General features: G+C 41.8%; 1 protein-coding gene across 1 annotated transcript in view; it reads left to right on the top strand.

Annotated features, from left to right (window-relative positions):
* The window catches only part of PREX2 (phosphatidylinositol-3,4,5-trisphosphate dependent Rac exchange factor 2), a 762,305-nt gene that overhangs the window by 483,397 nt on the left and 263,155 nt on the right, over positions 1-15,753 (top strand). Inside the window, exons 24-25 of the mRNA XM_069731466.1 lie at positions 7,998-8,220; positions 10,682-10,889. Coding sequence (XP_069587567.1) covers positions 7,998-8,220; positions 10,682-10,889 — 431 coding nt within the window. The remainder of the gene's footprint in view (positions 1-7,997; positions 8,221-10,681; positions 10,890-15,753) is intronic.

The raw sequence follows: 15,753 nt of genomic DNA, 5'->3' as shown, positions 1-15,753 counted from the left end.
CATTGCTATATACTGCATGGGTTGTGTTACATACTGTGTGGGCTCTGTTATATACTGCATCTCTATGCTATATACTATGTCGCTGGGCAATATACAACGTGACTGTGCAATATACAACGTGGCTGTCAAGTATACTACGTGGCTGTGCAATATACTATGTGCTCTGTGCTATATGCTACGTATGTGGCTCTGTTATATACTACGTGGCAGTGCAATATACTACGATATACGACGTGGCTATGTTATATACTACGTGGCTCTGCTATATACTACGTGGCTGACCAATATACTACCTGCCTGTGCAATACACTACGTAGCTGTGCAATACACTACGTAGCTGTGCAATACACTACATGGCTATGTTATATACTACATGGCTGTGTTATATACTACATAGCTCTGCTATATACTATGTATGCTGTGTTACATACTACGTAGCTCTGTTATATACTACATCGGTTGTGTTATATACTACGTCACTATGCAATATAGTATGTAGCCTGTGCTATATACTACCTACGTATTCTAGAATACCCGATATGTTAGAATCGAGCCACCATCTAGTCATATATAACTAACTATTGAACCTGTTCTACGCCCGGGTGGCGAGCATTTATATTGGTATATGGTCTCCATCCTGGTATGTGCTGCTTCCATCCTGCTCCCTAATCTTGTCATGTGCTGCTACCAACTTGCACCCCCATCCTGTCATATGCTGCTCTCATCCTGCGCCCCCTTCCTGTCATGTGCAGCCCACATCCTGGGCCCTCATCCTGTTTTGTGTGCCTCCATCTTGTCATGTGCTACTCTTTCTGTGTCCTCATCCTGTCATGTGCTCCCATCCTGCATCCCAATCCTGTTATGTGTTCCCATCCTGCACTCCCATGCTGTCATATGCTGCTCCCATCCAGCACCCCCATTGTGGTTTGTGCTGCCCCCATCCTGGTATGTGCTACTCCAATTCTGCGCCCCATCCTATAATGTGGTGCTCTCATCCTGCATCGCCATCCTGTCATGTGGTGCTCTCATCCTGCGTCCCCATCCTGTCATGTGGTGCTCACATCCTCTCATGTGCTGCTCCCATCTTGCACCCCCATCTTGTCATGTGCTGCTCCCATCCTGCATGCCCATTCTGTCATGTGCTGCTCCCATCCTGCGCCCCGATCCTGCCATGTGCTGCTCCCATCCTGCGCCCCCATTCTGTCATGTGCTGCTCCCATCCTGTGCCCCCATTCTGTAATGTCGTGCTCCCATTCTGCACCCCCATTCTGTCATGTGCTGCACCCATTCTGTGCCCACATTCTGTCATGTGCAGTAAAAAATCACTGGCTTGCTACGCTGACGTATTTTCTATATATATTCAGTAGAAAGTGGCTTGATTGCTCCCCTGACATATGCTATATATATGCAGACCCTGTAGTATAAGGCAGCACCCCATAGGCAGACCCTGTAGTATAAGGCAGCACCCCATAGGCAGATCCTGGTAGTATAAGACAGCACCTCATAGGCAGATCCTGTAGTTTAAGACAGGACCCCATACGCAGACCCTGTAGTATAAGACGGCACCCCATAGGCAGACCCTGTAGTATAAGACAGCACCCCATACGCAGACCCTGTAGTATAAGACAGCACCCAATAGACAGACCCTGTAGTATAAGACAGCAACCCATAGGCAGACTCTGCAGTATAAGGCAGCACCCCCCTCCACAGGCAGATTCTGCAGTATAAGGCAGCTCCCCCCACCACAGGCAGGCAGGCCCTGCAGTATAAGACAGGACCCCATAGGCAGACCCTGTAGTATAAGACAGCACCCCATACGCAGACCCTGTAGTATAAGACAGCACCCCATAGACAGACCCTGTAGTATAAGGCAGCAACCCCCCCTTCACAGGCAGACTCTGTAGTATTATGCAGCACCCCCCAACCAGGGAGACTCTGTAGTATTATGCGGCACCCCCCACACACACAAAGGCAGACCCTGTAGTATAAGGTAGCCCCCACAAAGAAAAACAATAAATATATACTCACCTCTCTTATTCCTGGTTCCTGCGCTGCTCCCTGCTCCTGCTCACCTCCGGACGCGTGTGCTGGGCAGTGATGTCATTGCGCCCTTTGTCAGGTGCGTCGCGCTTGCGCAGTCTATAAAGACTTCGGACAGAGTGAGGCTCCTAGCATTATATTATAGAAGCACAGTAAACTTAGCTCTAAAAAACAATGGCACAGTCACTGTTTTTACTGTTCTCCCTCAAAATATAAATAACCTTAAAGTGAGACATGCAATTGGTCTTACAAAAAAACAAGCCTTCATAAAACTATACTGGAGGGAAAAAACATCATAGTGGGAATAACCGAGACATGGTTAGATGAAAGCTATGACTGGGCAGTTAACTTACAGGGTTACAGTCTGTTTAGAAAGGATCGTAAAAATCGGAGAGGAGGAGGGGTTTGTCTCTATGTAAAGTCTTGTCGAAAGTCCACTTTAAGGGAGGATATTAGCGAAGGAAATGAGGATGTCGAGTCCATATGGGTTGAAATTCATGGAGGGAAAAATGGTAACAAAATTCTCATTGGGGTCTGTTACAAACCCCCAAATATAACAGAAACCATGGAAAGTCTACTTCTAAAGCAGATAGATGAAGCTGCAACCCATAATGAGGTCCTGGTTATGGGGGACTTTAACTACCCGGATATTAACTGGGAAACAGAAACCTGTGAAACCCATAAAGGCAACAGGTTTCTGCTAATAACCAAGAAAAATTATCTTTCACAATTGGTGCAGAATCCAACCAGAGGAGCAGCACTTTTAGACCTAATACTATCTAATAGACCTGACAGAATAACAAATCTGCAGGTGGTCGGGCATCTAGGAAATAGCGACCACAATATTGTACAGTTTCACCTGTCTTTCACTAGGGGGACTTGTCAGGGAGTCACAAAAACACTGAACTTTAGGAAGGCAAAGTTTGACCAGCTTAGAGATGCCCTTAATCTGGTAGACTGGGACAATATCCTCAGAAATAAGAATACAGATAATAAATGGGAAATGTTTAAGAACATCCTAAATAGGCAGTGTAAGCGGTTTATACCTTGTGGGAATAAAAGGACTAGAAATAGGAAAAACCCAATGTGGCTAAACAAAGAAGTAAGACAGGCAATTAACAGTAAAAAGAAAGCATTTGCACTACTAAAGCAGGATGGCACCATTGAAGCTCTAAAAAACTATAGGGAGAAAAATACTTTATCTAAAAAACTAATTAAAGCTGCCAAAAAGGAAACAGAGAAGCACATTGCTAAGGAGAGTAAAACTAATCCCAAACTGTTCTTCAACTATATCAATAGTAAAAGAATAAAAACTGAAAATGTAGGCCCCTTAAAAAATAGTGAGGAAAGAATGGTTGTAGATGACGAGGAAAAAGCTAACATATTAAACACCTTCTTCTCCACGGTATTCACGGTGGAAAATGAAATGCTAGGTGAAATCCCAAGAAACAATGAAAACCCTATATTAAGGGTCACAAATCTAACCCAAGAAGAGGTGCGAAACCGGCTAAATAAGATTAAAATAGATAAATCTCCGGGTCCGGATGGCATACACCCACGAGTACTAAGAGAACTAAGTAATGTAATAGATAAACCATTATTTCTTATTTTTAGGGACTCTATAGCGACAGGGTCTGTTCCGCAGGATTGGCGCATAGCAAATGTGGTGCCAATATTCAAAAAGGGCTCTAAAAGTGAACCTGGAAATTATAGGCCAGTAAGTCTAACCTCTATTGTTGGTAAAATATTTGAAGGGTTTCTGAGGGATGTTATTCTGGATTATCTCAATGAGAATAACTGTTTAACTCCATATCAGCATGGGTTTATGAGAAATCGCTCCTGTCAAACCAATCTAATCAGTTTTTATGAAGAGGTAAGCTATAGGCTGGACCACGGTGAGTCATTGGACGTGGTATATCTCGATTTTTCCAAAGCGTTTGATACCGTGCCGCACAAGAGGTTGGTACACAAAATGAGAATGCTTGGTCTGGGGGAAAATGTGTGTAAATGGGTTAGTAACTGGCTTAGTGATAGAAAGCAGAGGGTGGTTATAAATGGTATAGGCTCTAACTGGGTCGCTGTGACCAGTGGGGTACCGCAGGGGTCAGTATTGGGACCTGTTCTCTTCAACATATTCATTAATGATCTGGTAGAAGGTTTACACAGTAAAATATCGATATTTGCAGATGATACAAAACTATGTAAAGCAGTTAATACAAGAGAAGATAGTATTCTGCTACAGATGGATCTGGATAAGTTGGAAACTTGGGCTGAAAGGTGGCAGATGAGGTTTAACAATGATAAATGTAAGGTTATACACATGGGAAGAAGGAATCATTATCACCATTACACACTGAATGGGAAACCACTGGGTAAATCTGACAGGGAGAAGGACTTGGGGATCCTAGTTAATGATAAACTTACCTGGAGCAGCCAGTGCCAGGCAGCAGCTGCCAAGGCAAACAGGATCATGGGGTGCATTAAAAGAGGTCTGGATACACATGATGAGAGCATTATACTGCCTCTGTACAAATCCCTAGTTAGACCGCACATGGAGTACTGTGTCCAGTTTTGGTCACCGGTGCTCAGGAAGGATATAATGGAACTAGAGAGAGTACAAAGGAGGGCAACAAAATTAATAAAGGGGATGGGAGAACTACAATACCCAGATAGATTAGCGAAATTAGGATTATTTAGTCTAGAAAAAAGACGACTGAGGGGCGATCTAATAACCATGTATAAGTATATAAGGGGACAATACAAATATCTCGCTGAGGATCTGTTTATACCAAGGAAGGTGACGGGCACAAGGGGGCATTCTTTGCGTCTGGAGGAGAGAAGGTTTTTCCACCAACATAGAAGAGGATTCTTTACTGTTAGGGCAGTGAGAATCTGGAATTGCTTGCCTGAGGAGGTGGTGATGGCGAACTCAGTCGAGGGGTTCAAGAGAGGCCTGGATGTCTTCCTGGAGCAGAACAATATTGTATCATACAATTAGGTTCTGTAGAAGGACGTAGATCTGGGGATTTATTATGATGGAATATAGGCTGAACTGGATGGACAAATGTCTTTTTTCGGCCTTACTAACTATGTTACTATGTTACTATGTATCATGGATTTTTGAATGCAAAGCTAAAAAAAATGGCAGTCATTCAGCACCAAAGTATGCTGTGTCCTTAAATGGTTAAACTAGTTTGTTTAACTACTTTTTGTTCCATAAAAAGATCTTTTTATATGTATATATAATTACTGATCAATGGAAACTAAAAGGTCTATATTATTAATATTATTATTATTATTATTATTATAATTTATTGTTATAGCGCCATTTATTCCATGGCACTTTACATGTGAGGAGGGGTATACATAATAAAAACAGGTACAATAATTTTAAACAATACAAGTCATAACTGGTACAGTTGGAGAGAGGACCCTGCCCGCGTAGGCATACAATATTATTATAGTTTGTGAAAAATTTTCGAAGTTGATATGACTCTGTACTTGACTTTTTGTTCAGAGGGTAAAATGTAACCATAGCAGCCAAATTTGCAAGGAAAGCTTGAACACTTTGTGCGTGAAAGTTGAATTGTATAAATAATCCATTCACCGTATATTTATCTGAACATTGCGCACTTTTCAGAAGTTACATTTAAGTAACAATGTTCCAGATGTGCAGTTGCCATTGAAAGCCCTTACATTCTTTCAAATGACCTGATCTAGATTCTGGAATTTGGTTACTTTAGAGTGTGGGACATTCCAATAACAACATCCTTAGAAAAGCAGCAAATCAGGATGTGCCTCCTGGTGTTCTGGTGGGGGTCCAAGAGTTTAATGGACGTGGCCGTGGCAAGGACGGGCGTTTGCATTTGAATCCTAGCTGTGGGCGCATCCTATTCCCCTGTGACCTGCATCCAGATGCCAAACTGATCCAAGGGGCATGGTTAGATGTGTCATGGGAGGCTATGGGAGAGCCCTGTTCGTTCCGAGTGTTCTTAGGGGTGCCAGTTTTGGACCTTTGGGAGGTCTTATCTGACTGGAAGATGATAGTATTTTACAACATAATCAATTATGGTATGTGCCATAAGAGAAAAAGAAGTGAAGAGGGAAATACAATTAAAATATTGATTTTTTATTGATAAATAATTAAAAATTGGGTAATAATAAAAATAGACATAAAGGGAATCTCCAATCATATGAGGAGGTTAGCCATGAATAATTTTGACTGCAGTATAGTCATTAATAGATTTACAAATACATAAAGTGCACAGTTAAAAACGCTACAAAAAGGGAAAACAGGTTAATTAGGATCAAGGTGTTAAGGATTTCTAGGCTCCCTTAGGAAAAAGGCCAGTAGGTATGTATCCAGCAATGCAAATACCTTGCTATTTAATGCTGGGAAGTGATTGCAACACTAAACAATACTGCCTTCACCAAGGGAGGGAGTGGAAAAGACACAGTCCAAAAGAAGGAGGTATAGTTCATATGGTACAATTCATATAGTTTGTTACCTGCTATTGAAGCTGGAATAAAGCACAGGAAATCTGTGCACGAAATGTAATTAACTGGCAAAGCGCCCCCCAATGGAAGATGATAGTAGACTGAATAGAAGGAGATGGTATCATGGGCAGGCTGCTGCTAACAACCAGTAGGCCCCGCCCCTTATGTGTGACATAATGTCCCATAATGGAGGGGGAGCACCAAAGAGCAGCTTTAGGGTCACAGAATTACAGCTACTGTATGGATTGAAAACAGCCCTATGTCTGCTATCTTAATAGTTTATGAAGACATGAGCATTAGGATAATTTTTTATCTCTCTGGAGTACCCCTTTAAGACATAAGGCTCTACAATGTTTTCCTTATTCTAATCTCTGTGCACTTATGTTTTTCCTAATCTTGTGTGTGTTTAATATTTGTCCTATTTTTTATCATGATGTTTTTATTTCTGATTGAAAAAAACCTATCACTTGTCAGTAATTGTGAGTTCTCCAATTCATTGGTATGTTCATCCAGTTCTTAGGCTACGTTCACATTTGCGTCTTTGGGCGCAGCGTCGTCGACAGATACTGACGCATGCGTCATGCGCCCCTATCTTTTACATGGGGGGTATGCGTTGTCATGCATTTTACGACGCATGCGTCATTTTGACGCACCAGACAGGGCGTGGACGACGCTACAGGTAGCATTTTTCATGCGTCACATTTCCGATAAAAAACGCATGCAACGCACTTGCGTCGTAAATGTGTCAAAAAAACACATTAGTGGCTACGTAAAACGCATAGGGCGCAGGTGCCTGCGTTGACCCGCGTTGGTCGACGCATGCGCCTTTTGAGAATAATGCAAGTGATGGGGGTTTTTTTTACCGTTTTTGATCTTCAATTCTATAGGACAAGGCATGCGTCAAAAACGCTGCATTGTGTATGCGTTTGACATGCGTTGCGTCGACGACGCTGCGCCCAAAGACGCAAATGTGAACGTAGCCTTAGTTTTCTATTTCTCCAGTCAGTTTTTTAAAGGTCTCTATTACTACTCCCACATTGGTTATCACCGGTGTTCCAAATGGTTAATCTGCCAAACTCATTAGTAAAAATGGAGACAATTTACTGCTGGTTTAACTAGAGGGTATATAGGGATACATTTTCTCATCACAGACAATCCCTTTGATACGAGAGCTGTCACAGTTGCTTGGTTTTCTTTATTCCCCACTACAGTCACAACAGTGAAAATGTAATGTTAGATGTGTGTGTTCAAATGAATGATGTCTGTGTAATAAATGGACAGACCAGTTACCCCGAGCGAGAGATACTGAGCGGCACCACCTCTAGGATGTCCACATGCAAGATAGAAGTGTCTATTACCTACAGCCTACTGTACTTTAGAATTAATATTGATAATAACTGTAATAACTTTGATAAAACAGCTTCATGTTATTTTTTATTATTTTATTTGTTTGCATTTAGTTTTCAAGGGTCCTGAAAAACCGAGCCTGGCCTACATTCAAACAAGCCAAGTCCAAAATTTCGCCTCTACATAGCAGTGACTTCTGCCCAACTAACTGTCATTTCAATGTAATGGAGGTATCATACCCCAAAACCTTGACGTCACTTGGGAGCGCATTTGGGGTCCAGCTTGACAGTAGAAAACAACCATTGCAAGACAAAGAGAATAAAAATACAGAACAAGGTGACCTTGGATACTTTTGAGTGTTAAAGGGATTCTGTCACCTCGAAAACTCGAATTATACTACTTGTTCAGTCATGTAGGGGGACTTTGCCTCCATAAAAATAATTCCTGTGTTATAGATTTTACTTGCATTTGCTGACAAGGAAATAAAAAAACATGTTTTAATATGTCAATCAGAGCTCCGTGGAGCACCCCCGGCGTGGCCACAAGCTACCTGCTCCATTCCACCACCTGGAGAAACATTAATTAAACATTTAATTAAAGTATAACGAAAAAAAGGATTAGAATATGACATTTAGTAGACAGAGATTTAGGATTAAAATATTTTCTTGTTTCTGACCACTCCTTTGAATTTTTGAAAATATTAAGAAATTTCTTAATTTCTTAATACCCAAAACATATTATGTATAGTAAAAATTCACATCTTTACAGAATGTTTTGTGGGTTGTAGCCATTCGTGAAGTCTGGAGAACATCTGTCTGCTCCTACCATTTCTAACTGAGTATACATTGATTTTGTGAGTCAAGTACATTACACTTGGAGGAATGTAAATTGGATTTATCTTGACCTTTTGACTTCTCAATATCTGAAATTCATACGAGACCAATATTTATTGAAATTGTTTCTCTCTAGGATTACAATTCTGGAGCCTTACTTATGAGCTGCTGCCTTAAGTGCACGGTTCAGCCTGTAATGCGATATAATGCATCACATATGCTTCATAGGGAAGATTTCCTAGAAGTAATATACATTTTGCCACTAGTTATTTATATCTAGTAGTGATGATCTTGACATTTTGAGTGACTGATCTGATTATAGGGACCATTGAGAATAAATATTTGATGCTGATAATCATAATGATAAGCTTTATGTATACAGTGGTCATATATTCCACAACAGAAAGACTAGATAGCATGATAAAAGAGCATTTCTATCCATCCTATAGTTATACACACATGACATTTTCATTTATAACACAGTATAGCATAAATCAACTAAAAACCTAGCACAATTCTGTTTTTTTATGTTTGTGTCATGATGTTTTGTACTATAAATGTAGTTCTTACCTAGACAGATCATTATATTTAGGGATTATTCCCACCTATACAACTATCAACTACCGGGCATGCATGCCATTTATCAAATCTATACTGCCAAACACAGACAAGTATAACTCTATTCTGTCAAAGCATTTTAGAGCCCCATTCTCTGAATCAGTGGGGCTCCCAATGGTTGAACTCCACTGAACATGTGGCTACAGGAAGAAAATGTACTTACTGTATTTCCTCCCGGGAGCCTCCGGCTTTCAGTCATGGGGGTGTGCATGGAGCGTCTACAGTCACTGTTAACAACACTGCTCATTATACCATAAGCACACCCAGACACTTTGTTTGACTGCCGCCTCTGCAGAGCATTTGTGCAGAGCAAGCTGTCAAAGTGTCGGCTTACAGTATAGTGAGTGGTGCTGTGAGCAGTGACTGTAGACGCTCCATGCACGCCCGCATGACTGAAAGCCAGCAGCTCCTGGGAGGAAACAAGCTAATTTTCTCCTGGTAGCCTCATTTCCAGTGAAGAGGCCAACTGGCATACTATTACTATTCACTTGCAGATTATCCCTACGTTTGCAGGTAAATTGGGTTTTACGAGGTGGCGGGTTCCCTTTTATCCAAATTGTAATTATTATTATTGTGTAGTTTGTTCTTCTTAAGAATATTTTAATGTAAATGTGTTACTATGTTACCATTTGACTCTTTAGGCAAGCTAAATCCTATGGTATATATACTACATACCATTACTACAATGGCTGCACCATCGGGACATTCACTGGGTCAAAGAGATGGTCATGTAAGACAATAAACATGGAAGAGTGCAGCATGAGAAGCACCAGGTGGTTTGATTGGGATGTTGCAATGGAAGGTGGGGGGATTAGCCTCTCACCTGGAAGGGTTGTGCACCCCTGCACAACTCCAGTACCGGACCTCTCCATGCAATCCCGCTCTGTTGCTCTGAGACTGATCCTGTGCTGTGCTTCTTGGTCTGGTCATGTGGGCCCAAGGTCCAGTCACGTGATGCAACTTCACAGGATGTGACTTCACTTCAGGTCCTGTTGCCTGGAGATGAGCTCTATGGCCCCAAGCTGCTCCAGCCACAATCCCTCAAGGGGAATGTAAACTTTTTTGGGAAAAAATGTGGTCAATTTAAGGAGCGCTATGGCTATAGAGCACATTGCAATAGATTAGTGGTAAACAAACCTTTTATTGAACCACTACGCGTTTTGGCAGCGGACTGCTACCTTCCTCAGGTAGATTTACGTCTGCAGGTAAATTGGGTTTTACGAGGTGACCGCTTCCCTTTAATCCAAATTGTAATTATTATTATTGTGTAGTTTGTTCTTTCTTAGGAATATTTTAATGTAAATGTATTACTATGTTACCATTTGACTTTTCCTAATACTCTTTAGGCAAGCTAAATCCTATGGTATATATACAACATACCATAACCACGATGGCTGCACCATCGGGACATTCACTGGGTCAAAGAGATGGTCATGGACTGAGATACCTGCTAAGCAATGAAGATTTAGAAACACAAGATATCCATCACAAATTACTATGCAAACTCCATTCCGCGCTGGCAGAGGTGGAAACTTGTGTATCTCAAATTGATGAGTAAGTAATCCATCCAACACAGATATCATAAAAGCCTATTCACTTCCATGAAATGACTTCTGGCTTGGACAATATGGTCCATATGCTGGCCAAAAATGGCTAGATTTACCTCTCAGTTTAATTGTTGAACAAAAGCTGATATGTTTAGTTTGACAATCTCATCCATGTGCAAAGTAGTCACCAAGCGCCTCATTTTACCTGATTCTAGTGACTATATTTTTCACCATCCCAAAAAAAAGTTTTAACTGCATCCCAAGCATAATCCTTCATAGGCATTAGAATTAATTCACAGATTTATAAAAACGTCTTTGTGGGCAGATACTTGTCCCCCAATTCAACAAAGCTAGGTAAAGTCGCTCAATTGTGGCGCAAAACGAGGCCATGCAAACATTTAATGACAGTCTCACGCCATTTTTACCTCAGGTCTGATGAAATTGGAAATGCTGGGGCAAAATGAAGTGTGGTAAACCCTTCTTTTCAATTTCATGATGAGCGGTGGCGTTCCTTACTCTACAAATCGCACTCTAGTCATCAACTGACATGCCACTTTCCAGACTCACCAGATTCAATGAGAGGCTTGCACCTCTCAATGAATCAGGAGCGTCTGGCTCCAGCACACCCCCTCATCAAGGTCTTGGTGTCTATTTTCTTGTTTTGCAGCCAAGAACTTCTTCCTAGTCACAGTTTAATTTTTCACCATGTGCAATTATATTCTTGAGTTGAAGATGAAAAAAAAATCTGTACCATCCTGTAATTTCACGTGACTTAGGTCACTATGCGGTCCAATCTGGATTACCTATGGATAGGTTATCAATATCAGCCAACAGTCCTGCCAATCAGCTGTTATCACATCCAGCTAGATGAAAACAATGTTAGGAGCTGGAACAGCATGGCCCCAACTAATAGTGGGTACTGTAGCTCAGCTCCAACTTCAGTAAGAAGCTGTGACAAGAAGACTGTGACTAGTCCGTGTGGCAGCATTGCTTAGATAACTGAAAGGAGCATGTAGATGCTTTATATATTATTTTTCTGCACAATGATAGGGCTGTTAATTTAAACGGGGCATGTATACTACTTTATAATCATAGTGACCTCCCCCTGGTTTATGCCCCTACATACTGTTCTCACAGGATCCATTTAAAAGGGGTTTTCACATAAAAAAAAATACTGTTATAACCTGTGAAGAAAGTCAACAGATGTTCCATTTCCTGTAGCGCCTCCACAGGGGACATTACTTTTTAGTTTATTATTAAACCAATGGCTATGTGTATTATATTATATGTGCTGGTTACTCCAGAGCAAGAGACAGCTTTAAGAATTTAGAGTAGAAATCCTCAGAATTCCCAAACAGGGAACAACCCATAAAGGAAACATTTGAACATATGGGTATAACTTAAGTTAAAGGGGGTATTTTCATCTTCAGGATCCTAACCCAATATGTAGTAGATGTAATAATAATAATATTAGCAAATCTCCAATTAGAAATGTAGTATAGTTTTTCTGATTTGCTATGTCTCTTTCCTCATGTGCAGGCATTGCAGGACCTTAGGTTTCCATGGTTATGCCCTGTAGCAACTATCTAACTAAGTCACTATATCAGTGGTCGCAACCATGGATACCTAAGGTCCTGCAATGTTATTATTATTACACCTACTACATATTGGGATAAAATCTTGGAGACGGGAATACTCAGCTCATGTAAGTGTAGAATGCTGAACCAAGACCTTTTTTTTTCAAGGTCCTCATAATTAATAGCTATTGCTCAATAGAGAGTTTCTTCAGTTTACTCCTCACTGCATACCTACGATTATGACCCTGGGATATTGGGTGATATACTGTACTAGGTTTCCTTGCAGGTCCGGTCACACATAAATTTTTCAAGTTAAGTTGTTAGGAGGTAGGAAGTGTGCACCACAAAATGACCTGTCTCCTGATATGCACACTCCCAGGACATTTCATGACTTAGTAAACAGGAACAAAGACATTTCCCAAGACACATCAATCAATGGTCACATTTTTAAATCTTTGGATTAAAATGTATTAGGTAAATGTTATTTCTGTCCATTTTATTTGCCTAGTTTACAAATATATTTATTGCCTCAATCTTAATTATACTCTATTGTTTCTGAGTTGTCATATGTCTATATATTTCATAATAATTTGTAAATTAAAGTGGTGGTTACTGTGGGTCCAATGGCACCTGCACCAAACTTAAGATCCCTTGTGTTAGGACTGGCGTAAGGCACCAAATAATAATTGGGATGATATAAGGTGCGTTTGCAGTCTGGGGTCCACCGTGCACCTAAGACACCTGCTGCTTGGTAATGACAGACTATATGGCGGTATAATGTGAGTACACACACGGGTTAGCTTCACCCGGTATGAAGGAAGTGAACCCTGTTGCATGACAGGGCCGCAATACCACACAGAGAGCACAAGCAAAGCCCCAAGAGATCTCTTGTGCTCGACACCACTACTGCGGTGCCTGGGAAACAAAGTAAAGTAAATATTAACTGCACAGGAGCGCGTGCAGTGCCGATCTGGCTGACGCCACTAACCACGCTAAGTAGGGCCTGGAAAGCACACAATCCGCTCTGGCGGTCGCTGCTAACTAGATTCAGCAACTTATGCAATTGTGCAGGATAGCACTGTTAGGCGCTAGGTAGCTCTACCATTCGCGAGCAGGCAGCAACACTAGGGATGGGAATGATTCGGAGCTTTCATCCATCAACAGGCATTCTTCCACACACACACGTTAATATGTTTACACTAGCGCATGGCCGCTTGGCCTTGCAAACCTTTTATAGCAGTAGCGCTCTGGGACCTTTCTGATGGTCCAATATGAGCCGTAACAGGACCTGAGCATGTGACCGGACTGTCCCGTGGGCATGCTCAGTGTGGGAAAAGCAGGACTTAGTCCCTGAAATGCCTGCTCGCTGCTGAACAGTGCTGGCTACAAGGGCAGAGCTTGGAAAGGTAGCAGTACCCAAGCGCACAGTACCAGCTTGAGCCAAACGCTTGGATCGACGTCTCTGCTGGGCAGGTTCCACTGCGGCTGGAGGAGAATGGGAGACCGCAGTGGACATGGTTCGAGATATCCCCTTGTTTAGCGGCGGGAACTCGACACCTAACACCTTGTGAATTGAGTGGTGGTGGATCATGCACAGCTTTGCTTCATTCATTTCTAGTGGTACTGCAGGAGGTAGCCAAATACTCCGATCAGCTAGTCCTCGGCACTCCTATAAGAATGAATGGAGTGGATGTATACATGACCAACTATGACTCCATTCAGAGCACCGGTGTTCAGAATCAGTGTGGGTCCAAGCAGTTGGACCTCCAGTGATCAGGAAGTTATCCCCTATCTTGTGAATAAGGGACAACTTTCAAACGAGAATACAATATCCGCCCTCTTGAGCCTCCAAAATATATTTGAAGAATGGGCCAGGGAAGAAAACTGAACCTTTTTCCCAGGTAAAATGTCCAGCTACAGTTCTGCAATTTGGAGATACTCTGACCCAGTCATTTAGCCATCTTTACCCATTTTTCCTGTTTCAAATCAATATATACAGTTAGGTCCATATATATTTGGACAGAGACAACATTTTTCTAATTTTGGTTATAGACATTACCACAATGAGTTTTAAACAAAACAATTCAGATGCAGTTGAAGTTCAGACTTTCAGCTTTCATTTGAGGGTACCCACATTAAAATTGGATGAAGGGTTTAGGAGTTTCAGCTCCTTAACATGTGCCACCCTGTTTTTAAAGGGATCAAAAGTTATTGGACAGATTCAATAATTTTAAATACAATGTTCATTTTTAGTACTTGGCTTGAAAACCCTTTGATGGCAATGACTGCCTGAAGTGTTTAACTCATGGACATCACCAGATGCTGTGTTTCATCCTTTTTAAAGCTCTGCCAGGCCTTCACTGCGGTGGTTTTCAGTTGCTGTTTGTTCGTGGGCCTTTCTGTCTGAAGTTTAGTCTTTAACAAGTGAAATGCATGCTCAATTGGGTTGAGATCAGGTGACTGACTTGGCCATTCAAGAATATTCCACTTCTTTGCTTTAATAAACTCCTGGGTTGCTTTGGCTTTATGTTTTGGGTCATTGTCCATCTGTAGTATGAAATGACGACCAATCAGTTTGGCTGCATTTGGCTGGATCTGAACACACAGTATGTCTCTGAATACCTCAGAATTCATTTGGCTGCTTCTGTCCTGTGTCACATCATCAATAAACACAAGTGACCGAGTGCCACTGGCAGCCATGCATGCCCAAGCCATCACACTGCCTCCGCCGCGTTTTACAGATGATGTGGTATGCTTTGGATCATGAGCTGTACCACGCCTTCGCCATACTTTTCTCTTTCCATCATTATAGTAGAGGTTGATGTTGGTTTCATCTGTCCAAAGAATGTTCTTCCAGAACTGTGCTGACTTTTTTAGATGTTTTTTAGCAAAGTCCAGTCTAGCCTTCTTATTCTTGATGCTTATGAGTTGCTTGCACCGTGCAGTCAACCCTGTTGTGAATTCTGTGGCAGAGCTCCCTCCTGTGGTCACAAGTGGTACTTCGGCTGATTCTCTCTGTGAGCTTCTGTTGGTGGAGGGAAGTGGTACTGCGGCTTCTGAGTTTCCTCCCTCAGGTGATCTGGTGAGGTCGTTAGGTGCTTCTCTACTTAACTCCACCTAATGCTTTGATCCTGGCTTCCTGTCAATGTTCCAGTGTTGGACTTGCTTTTCCCTGGATCATTCCTGTGGCCTGCTGCTCTGCATAGCTAAGTTCTTCTTTGCTATTTGTTTGCTATTTTTTCTGTCCAGCTTGTCTATTTTGTTGCTGGAAGCTCTGGGACGCAAAGGGTGTAC

This window comes from Ranitomeya imitator, chromosome 6 (genome assembly GCF_032444005.1).
Source record: "Ranitomeya imitator isolate aRanImi1 chromosome 6, aRanImi1.pri, whole genome shotgun sequence".
NCBI classification, from domain to species: domain Eukaryota; kingdom Metazoa; phylum Chordata; class Amphibia; order Anura; family Dendrobatidae; genus Ranitomeya; species Ranitomeya imitator.
The sequence above is the reverse complement of the archived record's forward strand: the minus strand, read 5'-3'. Positions and strand labels throughout refer to the sequence as shown.